An 11377-nucleotide genomic window follows, 5' to 3' on the forward strand; every position below is an offset into this window, starting at 1 on the left:
TCTGCAAATCTGCTTTTTTCAGAACAATAACATCAAATTTCACAAATACTTAATCGTATATTTGGCTGAATGATATAGTGGATGTAACAATAGAGTGATACAGAGGGTGGTATCTGCGCAGGGTTTTAATCTAGTTTTTTCTGCACATCTTTCAAGCAAGGTACAACATGAGTGATGTTCTCATTACAGCCTAGTGTTCAGTGGGTTTGACAGGAACCCACAAGAATTGTTAAAAGAGACTGTGAGTTTTCTGGTCAAAATATTTTTCTTTATTCTTAGATAAATTGAAATTTTTATTGTGACTAAAATCTTTTTGAGAGGTACTGAGGTACCTCCACTTTTTTAATTATAACTGAATTTGTAAAAGCTTCTATCGGCCCTAACTGGCTGTTCTCTTACCTTGCACACTGAGCCTCTTGCAGAGACTTGCTGTAAATTGTGTCAGTGCAGGTGGTAGTCTGTTCACAACTCTTCTAGCTTTATTTGGTTCACACCTTAAGGACTTAGAGCCAAGAATACTGTTAGGTGATGGACAGAAAGAGATTTTCTGTTGGTAAAATTGCGCGTGATAAAGCTGGAGGAGATGGGTGAAGGTGTTCTCATCTCATGTAGTAGTCACAAAGCATATTCCAAATGAGGCAGGTAATGTTCCTAAATGTTTTTTTCTGGATGTTCTTTGCTAAGAAGAAAACAGATGGAATTTTTCTTCTGAATGCCTACGTTCACAAAAACACTTTAATAATGTGAACTAGAACAAATGATGCTCAACTCTCCTACTGTTGAGAAATTGAGGGCTACTTTAGCCCTATTTTTATTCTGTGAAAGTTCGTTTGTTTGGATGTTCATGTCATTTACTGAAATTTAATTTGCAAACAAGATTTACTTTAGCTGTTTTGAAGTACTAATGCATACAGAGATCAAAAAACCCAAGAGATTTTGGAGTTATTACTGCTCTTCTATGAGACTGTGAATCCATAAAAAATTACTTCAGAAAATTAGAAAATTGCATATTAAGTACATTCAGTCATGCATAAAATTATACTGTTGTGGTTATCAAGCGGTCAGCATCTTGGTTTTCTAAACACGTGAATGAGAGAGGCTTTCTTCAGAAAATTCTTACCAGTTACGTCATTACTTTTCTGCCCCACCTCAAAAAGGGAAAATATCATCTTTCTGTTTATATCAATTATGGTTAGAAGATCTGCTGTGAAGATAGAAGATATTTGAGCTAGGTGTTTCTAGAATAAAAGGATTAACTCGAGTTTCTTCCATAATCTTGGGAGAGGAAGTTCTTATGTCTTGTATAGTTCAATTATTTGTTAATATAATTATTCTAAAAGTATTTTCTTTGTTTTTTTTTTTTAAATGTGCAGGTCAAAATCTAGACAGCATGCTTCATGGCACAGGAATGAAGACAAATCCTGACCAAAAGAAACAAGCAAATGGAGTAACACTCGCTCCAGAGGACACCTTACCTTTTCTTAAGTGCTACTGCTCAGGACATTGTCCAGATGATGCTATTAATAACACATGCATGTAAGTATTGCATACAGGATAGAAGAGGCTCATTTTTGCTTGTGAGAGAGCAAACTATCTCTAGAGTGCTGACTGAGGTTCTGTCAGTGATTTGACCATAAATTGATTAGAAACTCACTGGTTCTGTGGAGAGCTGAGCACTAAAACCCACAGTCATCTGTACATAAACAGTACTGCTTTCACCATGCCTTAGAACCATTTACAACTGGTCATTTTGCCCTCAGCAACTGCTTTGAAGGACTGAGGTTTTAAGTAACCTGTAGCATTTTATAACTGGGCGAGTATTTTTAAATGACCCAAATCAAAACCTTCTGATATGACCACCTGCTTCCTTAGTCTAATATTTCTCCACCTGGTAGTCAAAAGGTAATGTGAGCAACATAGCCATTTACTGAAAATTCTTCTTGTTACATGTTCATTAGTTGTAGAGTATGAGGGAAAGGCAGGGGAAAAAAAGAAAAGCCTCTGAACATACAGGGACAGGAGGGTGGTTTTAACTTTGATAGGCGCAAGAATCCTAACAAACTCATGCACCGATTATGTCCTTGCTCAAGATATTTTTTTCATGTCCTGAAATGTCCTTGTTTTTCCTTTTTTTCCTCTTCATTTGCAGTTCCATGTTTAAGGCCCTTCTGTTCTCTTCCTTAAGACCTAATATAAAGATACATAATAGAAAACATATTACTTGCTACTGTAATTTGAGTCTTCACTTCAGCGCATAATGTTAAGCCTCTCTAAAGCTGTCACTTGGCAGATAAAGCAGTTTTTATGGAACCCAAGGAGGTGGAATAAACACTACTATGTTTTTAAATGTAAACACAGGTAGTATTTTAGAAACAGTTTTGCACCTAGAACATGTTGAGTTACGATCCAGTATTTTGTCTTTCAAGGCCTTTGGTATTTATTTTTTGCTTTTCATCGCCCTCTAGTGTCTGCAGTCAGTATAGGCCTTATTAATTTTTTGCCTCTGAACTGATGGCTGTATAGATCATTATTCTGACAATAAAGCTGTTAGAGAGTTAATAACGCTTATGCAGTGTTCATGTGCAGGGTATTTTATGGCATTATGCTTCCCAAATCTGCATTTCTTTACATTCATTTAAAAAAAAAATTTTTGGCAAACAAAAATATTTCTGGATTTGTTTTCCTTAGTATCTGAGTTGAGGGAATGAATAAATTTTGATTTACTTAATAAAATCTTAATTTTACAGGTATTGAAAGCACAGACCTACCATTGTGAATTGGTTCGGGATTCCTTACAAATATTGTTGACATTTTCTTGTAGTAGAGAAATCACATCGTTCATACAAAGAGATAAGGGGGAATTGAAGTGCCATTTTTTTGAAAGAATGTAATTGATTTGTTACTGTCAACTTCAGAAAGTGGGTTTGGGGGTTTGTTTGCTTGTTTTGCCCTAAAGGCTGAATATTTGGGAGAACTTGCATGGGAAAAGTGTAGCTGAGCTTTTGACCTTGAAATAGCTACCTTTCACGTACTGGGACTTCTCTTTGAGAGTTTATCATTGCAGTTTCAAGAACAGACAGGAGTGATTTTTTTTTTTTTTTTTTAACCTATAAAATAGTGGTCAGTAAGCATTTTTAGTTAGATCTCTGCTTTTCTACCCCCTCAGTTGTTTCTGAACAACTGCACATGTATGGTTGGATACGAGCAATCTTGAAGTGGGGTGAGGAAGTAGAAAACAGACTATTCTGGAGAAGACATCCCTATAGTGTTCTATTCGAAAATGCTGGGGGAGGGGGAGGGTGTCTTTTGTTCTCAAACTGTATGGTAACCACTGTGTTAAAGAAGAATTTTTGTAGATATTGCCATTCTAATATTCTTAATGGGTTTGTGGTCAACTAATGCTGCATATATTAAATGACAAACATGCTGGTAAAGCATAAGGGATATGTTTATTCCAGAACTAACGGGCATTGCTTTGCTATCATTGAGGAAGATGAACATGGAGAACCCACGCTTGCTTCTGGCTGCATGAAGTATGAAGGTTCAGACTTCCAGTGCAAGGTAAAAAAAAAGAGAGATTATTAAAATTTAAGATGTCCATGGAGATTATGTAGGGAAACTGCATAAGCCATTTAAATCTCTGTAGTTTACAACTGCAATCGCAGAATTTTGCTTGTTGCCATTTACCACTGAGGAGACTGGGACTGAACAGTTGTGAGTGAGTAGTGGTAGAAAGGACACAAAAAGAACGCTTAATGGTGTTAGAGCAAAGATTGGAATAGCATCCTAGCTTGTTGGAGTTCTCTGCAGGTATCTGTAAGCCACTGAAAAAATGAACAGAGGACACCAACCTTTTACTTCTGTCAGCCGTTTCCTCGGTTGAAGAGACAACTTTCAGATCAATTATGTTGACTATAGTAGTTTATGTTTTAATGCAGAATTTCTGTATTGTTTTAATTTGGAATTTCTTGCTTTCTTCAGTTCATTTGACAGAAAGAGCATAATCATAAGGAGTTGTTTTCACAGATTACACAAGAGCTCCCTTAAAATTTCACAAACATGTATACAGAGTTTATCAAATGTGTATGTTTTCCTGTCCAACATAAAACTTTTTTTCCCTTTCTAGAAGAGTTGTGTATCGTTAATTGCATGAATATAACTTGCTTTTGATTTAAAGGGGTATAATTAAGTAGACTGCTGCCTTTGGAACTTCTTTATCTGTTACAAAAGTTGGAACTGAAAACAGTTGATAAAGCCAGGATTTGTTTATAAGACAGGGATATAGCCCTAGCTGGGCAAATGAATATTGCCTTGGAAGACTGGGTTTTGCTGTTTTGTTTTGTTTTGTTTTTCAAACTGCTTACATTAAACAAAGCTTTCAAAGGTAATCACCAGCTGGGTTGCTTGCTCCCCGCCCCCCACCACCCCCACCCCCCCCCACCCCCCCCAAATGCTGTCAGTGTTTTGGATACTCAATTTTAAGTCTCTAGGACTTGAGCTTCTATATAACGTAGCTGTCAGTAGCACTGCTTTTTGGAAGCACTGTTGACTTCAGTTACAGCTGTGAATGTTTAGGCTTACTGCAAATCAGACCTGAGGTGCCATGATGACCTCCTGAAATTGTTCCTGTATTTATATTAGCGTGTTACTTCCAGATTAATTTTCATGCTCCTCTATCTTTTATATGGTGTTCTGAAGATGTTTTTGAAGCAAACAGTGCTGCTGTGATGAGTGCAAGAGAAAAACTTCTAAAGGGATTGGGGTTTTTTGTATGTTAAATAAATACTGCTCTTAAGACAATTAACTGCTTTTGACCAAGCTTAAAAATTTTGCAATGTATGAAGTAGCAACTTTAGTAGGAACCATCTATTTCTGTGCACCAAGTAAAAAAATTCCATGAAAAATAAAAAAATGTGAACACAGAATGCATGCACCAAAAGAGATTAGATGATGCCTGTCTGCCACTGTGAAGTTGTCTCATACATTAAATGGTGAGGTTGAACTGTTTTTTTAAATAAAATAGCTTAAACTTTTGTTTGTGCTGTGTTGTATCTGTAGCATCACCTGTCCCTGTCCTAGCTGATCACTTCAAAATCTGAATGTTTATTCAATTCTCCTTGAACAGGACTCACCTAAAGCACAATTACGTCGAACAATTGAGTGCTGTCGGACTGATTTCTGCAATCAGGATTTACAACCAACATTACCACCACTTGATAGTACAGGTAAACAGCTTCTAGATGTTCACACTACTAATAATAAATGCTATGTGGATTCTGTTCTTCCTGATCAACAGATAAAAATAAGGAGAAAATCTAATTACAGTACTGCACAGATCTTTTTTTTTCCCTTACTAAGTAATTTTGATATGAAGCACTGTACTGCGCTTCCATACTCTATTTCCAAGTTAATCTTTTCCTCCATCAGTCACTCATGGTATTTTTATTCTCTTACTCAGTTTGCTCATATCTTGATCTGCATGTGATCTTTTGATCTGTTTTTATTCTGTTTCCATAGCCTGTTCTCTTTTATTTTTAAAATGGTTTTCCTAATCTCTGCTGTGCTTTTGTCATGATGAATGTATCTTAAAAAAAAAAAGTATTCCGACATTGTTAACTGTTACCTACTGTAAATTCATCCTCTTTTTTCTGTTGTTCCCAGTGAAAAGAGTTTATATTTTCATGCGCTTACTCATTCATTGCTAGGCGACTCATACTGGTTTAACTGTTGCTTAATACCTTCTCAGAATCTTACTGCTGTAAATCCTTCATTTCTGTTCCTAAGAACAAACCAGCAAGAGTGAACCAAAATCAACAACTCCAAAATCTCAAGTTAAATCCCTTTTTTTTTTGTTGTCATCCAAATGGAATTATCTCTGCTCTTCAGGTGTAAATACTTACTTTGACACTAAAACACTATAGATTTTGTGTAATTTCATATGAACTGCTATGTTATATCCATCAGTTTCTGACATTTTGCAAGTGGCTCCACATACTGTCACAGAATCACAGACTGGTTGAGGGTTGGACAGGACCTCTGGAGATCATCTGGTCCACCCCCCCTGCTCAAGCAGGACCACCTAGAGACGGTTACACAGGACCATGTCCAGACAGCTTTTGAGTATCTCCAAGGAGGGAGACTCCACAACCTCCTTGGGCAACCTGTGCCAGTGTTTGATCACCCTCACAGTAAAGTAGTATTTCTTGATGTTCAGAAAAAAACTCCTGTGTTTCAGTTTGTGCACATTCATATACACAGTATATTAAAATATCCCTAAATAAACCGTTTACAATAAATGTTTAATTAATAGACTTTGGAAACTTTCCTTTTTTTTCATTTTTTCTTTTTAAATAGATGGACTTTTTGATGGCAGCATTCGTTGGATGGCTGTGTTGATTTCTATGGCAGTCTGCATAATTGTCATGATCATCTTATTTAGCTGCTTTTGTTACAAGTAAGGAAAGCGTTTTCTTTATTGGCAACCTTTTTAATTTCCCAAATGCATGTAAACAGAACAGTTATTTTATAAATGTACTCAGTTAATCATATGTATTTCTGACAAAAATAGATTGGAAGTGAAACTGTTCTAATTTAATTTCACACTTTTGTGGATAGCAGTTTGCATTGCTAGGTAAAATTAAATGTTCACAGCATAGAATTTAAGTGAATTTGATCCTTTCCTCTGGCTACTAAGTGTTTACAGTTTTCTAAGCTACATATAACTTGGATGCTATAGCATCCAGTAAACAGGAATATCTTAATGCTTTTTATGGTTTTGGATCTTCAGTCACTTTTGAGAGTTAAATTCCATCTACTTCTGAGATTTACTTTTGTGAAATGCTTTTGCAAGCCTAAAGCAACAAGGATGTGTTTTGTAACTTTTTCTGCTGTGTTTCAAAACTAAATAATTGACCAGCTGAGCTATGGCAGTTCATGCAGGTGCAGTTTAAGAGACTATGCCTGCTTCTGTCAGCTCCAGCCCTGTGCTGGAGGTGATCGTTGTTCTAGCAGTTTCAGCAGAAATGTGCATGTGTCAGCCTCATCTGCCATAGTTCAAGGTTCAGTCTGTTACTTTAAACCAAAACCATCGATGTTATGCTAGTAACACTGCCTGTGAGCTGAGTATGAAAAATGCTGGTTTTCTGCCTGACTCATAATAAACTGACGTGCCTCTACCTGCATTACAACAACTTCCTAATATTAAAAAAATATGTTACATTTCTGAAAAAAAATGGAACAATAAAATCTGATTATTATTTTTTTCTTCTAAGAAAACTTGTACATTTAAATAGCTTTTTTCTTAGCTCAGTTTACCACATTTTGAAGAGTGTTTTGGAGTTCGGCTTAACTTCTTCTGTTATTTTTGCAGGCATTACTGTAAGTCAATGGCAAAAAGGCACTGTTATAATCGTGACCTGGAACAAGATGAAGCATTTATTCCAGCTGGGGAGTCATTAAAAGACCTTATTGACCAGTCACAGAGTTCTGGGAGTGGTTCGGGACTACCGTTGTTGGTAAATCATAAACTAAGATTTTTTTTTTTCTTCACTGAACTTCTGTCCATCGAATACAAAGTTTGGTTTGTACCTAATGCCTAGAACAAAGCAGTTTATCCATACAATATGTTAATTATTTTATATGCAATTACTGTGAAAGATACAGTACAAACTAAACATGTATGAAAGCCCATCTTCACATAATTAACTAAAATGAAGTGCAAAGTTAGATTATATGTTAGGAAAACTGTTGGCATCAGCAAAATATAAAGAAAAATTAGAGCCTACAGACATTAAGATAAAAATGCAATGAATGGATAATACAAGTATCGAATTGAACGAAATCAAAGATTTTTTTTTCCTTAGTGTCCACTGTCTGATAAAATAGATCTGCTTTTTATTGGCTGATAGTTGTTCATCATTTTTGATTCACCATCCTATCTAATACTTGCATAAAAATGAGCCGAGACAGATGACTGTAATTATTTATAAAATAGAAACAAACAGAATGCAAGAGAATGCGTCTGAATTAAATAAGAAGTTGAGCTGATTTAATCTTTTTGGATTTCTTACACAATTCTTCCGTGGAGGCAGCAATAACGAGTTTGAAATGGGAATAGTGGAAAATATTATAGAACAAATTTTACAATGGGATCAAAATTCAAAGCAGTCCAAGCTTGAGAAGCAGCTTGTCCAGGTAGTTTTGGTTAATCGCTGGGTTTCCCTCTTCTACCTTCCCCTCATTTATTTTTTTTTTTCTTCCCTAGGTTCAGCGCACTATTGCCAAACAAATTCAGATGGTGAGGCAAGTTGGAAAAGGACGATATGGTGAAGTGTGGATGGGCAAATGGAGGGGTGAAAAAGTCGCAGTGAAAGTGTTTTTCACCACAGAAGAAGCCAGCTGGTTCCGAGAAACAGAGATTTACCAGACTGTTTTAATGCGTCATGAAAACATCCTTGGTAAGGAAGCAGTACGTTGTTTGGCTACTGGAGGGCTTGTGTGAGGGTGAAGGAGGGGGACTTCTTAGTGGGTGGCTTGGGGGGGTATGTGGCGGCTTCTGTGGAATAACCAGATGGGTGTCCCTTAATGTATGCTAATAAAATGTTACTGAAGGGTAGAATCTTGCTGCTCTTCGTTGGAAACGTGTCTGCAACCTCTTTGCTGGAAGACTGGAATGGTAACCTCATGTATAGTTGAAATCTGAGCTTTTACATTAGTTTTCCAAAATAAGGGCAACAGGTATCTTTTGATACAGTCCAAGACAATACAGCTTTAGGAATTCTTACTAAATCTGTTGTATAAAAAATTACGTACAAATAAATTGTAACTTTGTTTCTATATTTCATAGGTTTCATAGCTGCAGATATTAAAGGCACCGGCTCCTGGACACAGCTTTACTTGATTACAGATTATCATGAAAATGGATCGTTGTATGATTTCCTGAAATGCACTACACTAGACAACAGGGCTCTCCTCAAACTGGCATATTCTGCTGCATGTGGTCTGTGCCATCTACACACAGAAATTTATGGGACACAAGGCAAGCCTGCTATTGCACACAGGGACTTGAAGAGTAAAAACATCTTGATAAAGAAAAATGGAACCTGCTGCATTGCTGACTTGGGTCTTGCAGTCAAGTTTAACAGGTAGATGAACAAATCCTCTGTAATGGGAAAACTTTAATATAATTTTTTTTAATGCACCAGATACCAAATTTAAAAGGAAGATGGAATCATTTGGTTGCATGCTTTCAGTTTTTTTCAGTTTTGAGAGTAAAATGCTGTTCTTCCTTTGAATGCTGGTAAGCATCGAGATGAAAATAGGTTGTTAAGAGAACAATGAAAAGACTCTTGTGGAAAATAAGAGGAAGAGGAGACTATAATTCATTCATTATTCAAAACTGGCCTTTCATAGTAATTGCTATCATGTAGTTTCATTATAAATTATCCCATAGAAAATTTGAACAGTGTAAAGGGAGTTGAAACTTAATTGAAGAAGTAATACTATAGTAGTATTATTGAATACTTATTTTTAAAGTTTAATGGAGCCAGAGAATTGTCTTTTGCTACAGTAGAGCCTGAAAGAAAGCATAAGCCTTTGCAAATAATTTTCTGGGTTGTTAACCAAATATACTCATCTTTATAGTGATTTTTAATTCAGTTTTTTCGTATGTGTTTTCACTGTCTTGCAAAAGAAACGGTAAACTCAACTTCCATACTCACTATCATTTTTCTAGATAATCTTTTTCTGGGAGGTACAATGTATTGTAAGTGTAGTATTGAGAGTGAAATAAACGAAAGAATTTAATTTGTAAATGGGAGTTTTGCAGTGTAGTGATTGCGTCACACAGTATTTCATACCATGTCTTGTAATAGTCCACAATTCACTAACTAATATTTTCATGCAGTGACACAAACGAAGTTGATGTTCCCTTGAATACTAGAGTGGGAACAAAACGTTACATGGCTCCAGAGGTCCTAGATGAAAGCCTGAATAAAAACCATTTCCAACCGTACATCATGGCTGACATCTACAGTTTTGGGCTGATCATTTGGGAAATGGCTCGGCGTTGCGTCACAGGAGGTAAACTTTTAAATACTCTTTATAAGATCTACCATGCCCTTGTCTCACTTAAACAATACTTCTCCAGGAAATAATATAATAAGCCTGCTATATCAACAGGGTTGCATTCTTTAAAAGCAGTAGTAACAGTCTGTCCAGAGCACTGCTTGAAAATCACTGAACTAAACCTTTTTGATTCTTACAATTAAGCATCTCAGGCTTTTTTTCCTTGGTCAAAAAGCAGAGTGCCTAGTCTGGGAGAAATAGTGGGATGCAGATGTATTTCACCCCTGTGCTGTTAATAAAACTTTTAAAATGTAATTGGTAAGATACTATTCTTCTGTTATACTTTCCTGCATTTCTGTTGTCATTCAGTTTTCTCCTTACATGTATTTTTGTGACTCATCCTTCCTTTTCTTTCACTCTTCTTTTGTGATCTTATAGATCTTTCCTTGTATTCTCTTTTTCTTCCATCTTATGCTTTCTCCCTGTTTGTTTGTAGCATGTACTGGATTAGAAGGTGTCATGTTCTATGTTGGGTATCAAAGTCGAAGGGACTGCAAGGAATTATTGTAGCTGTCAAACTTAATGTTCGTAATATTGGAGCGTTTCTGGTAAATGTCTGATTGTTACAGTGAAATTTTCAGATTTTTATCACAGTATAACAGCGTGGTGGGTTTGCCTTGGCACAGAATTAAATTAATTTTTGCTCCTGGCTAAGGAAATCTGAGAGTAGATATATAGATTTTTTTATTTTATTTTATTTTTTTATTGGTTCTTGATCTTTCACAATTATTTCCAGGTATTGTTGAAGAGTATCAGTTGCCGTATTATGACATGGTGCCAAATGATCCATCCTACGAGGACATGAGAGAAGTGGTGTGTGTCAAACGCCTACGCCCAGTAGTATCAAATAGATGGAATAGTGATGAAGTGAGTATGCTGAAAGGAAAAATTAGTTCAGTTTGTTCATTAATATGGAAGGGTATTTTAGTTTAATAAATATTAAAACATTGTAAAATAGAGACTACATTCAGACAGAAAACCTCACAGCAACAATAGGAGAAAACTACTCAAAATACCACATTTTTAATGTATCTTTTCAGTGGTCTGAGGGGAAAGATACCCTTAAGCAGCATCCAAGTGTATGAATATTGCTCTACCTGAGATCTTCTTTTTAGATAGTGGAATATTTTTCAGAGTGTTGATTGGAGCTAAAACTTAAATGAGTTTTTAATTGGTTTTATTAGTCTTAACGTATATAGCATATTTGTTTGTGGCATAACGTCTTTCATGGAATATGAAGCGATTTCTTTGT

The 11377-nt window shown here is 35.9% G+C and overlaps 1 protein-coding gene across 4 annotated transcripts in view; it reads left to right on the plus strand.

Annotated features, from left to right (window-relative positions):
* BMPR1A (bone morphogenetic protein receptor type 1A) overlaps nucleotides 1-11377 on the plus strand; it is an 85658-nt gene that overhangs the window by 68401 nt on the left and 5880 nt on the right. For all 4 annotated transcript variants that reach the window (XM_052798850.1, XM_052798852.1, XM_052798851.1 and 1 more), the window contains 9 exons: nucleotides 1374-1536; nucleotides 3459-3561; nucleotides 5126-5225; nucleotides 6355-6454; nucleotides 7370-7514; nucleotides 8264-8456; nucleotides 8846-9143; nucleotides 9905-10080; nucleotides 10862-10992. In XM_052798850.1, the coding sequence (XP_052654810.1) occupies nucleotides 1374-1536; nucleotides 3459-3561; nucleotides 5126-5225; nucleotides 6355-6454; nucleotides 7370-7514; nucleotides 8264-8456; nucleotides 8846-9143; nucleotides 9905-10080; nucleotides 10862-10992 (1409 nt within the window). The remainder of the gene's footprint in view (nucleotides 1-1373; nucleotides 1537-3458; nucleotides 3562-5125; nucleotides 5226-6354; nucleotides 6455-7369; nucleotides 7515-8263; nucleotides 8457-8845; nucleotides 9144-9904; nucleotides 10081-10861; nucleotides 10993-11377) is intronic.

This window comes from Harpia harpyja, chromosome 10 (assembly GCF_026419915.1).
Source record: "Harpia harpyja isolate bHarHar1 chromosome 10, bHarHar1 primary haplotype, whole genome shotgun sequence".
Taxonomy (NCBI): Eukaryota; Metazoa; Chordata; class Aves; order Accipitriformes; family Accipitridae; genus Harpia; species Harpia harpyja.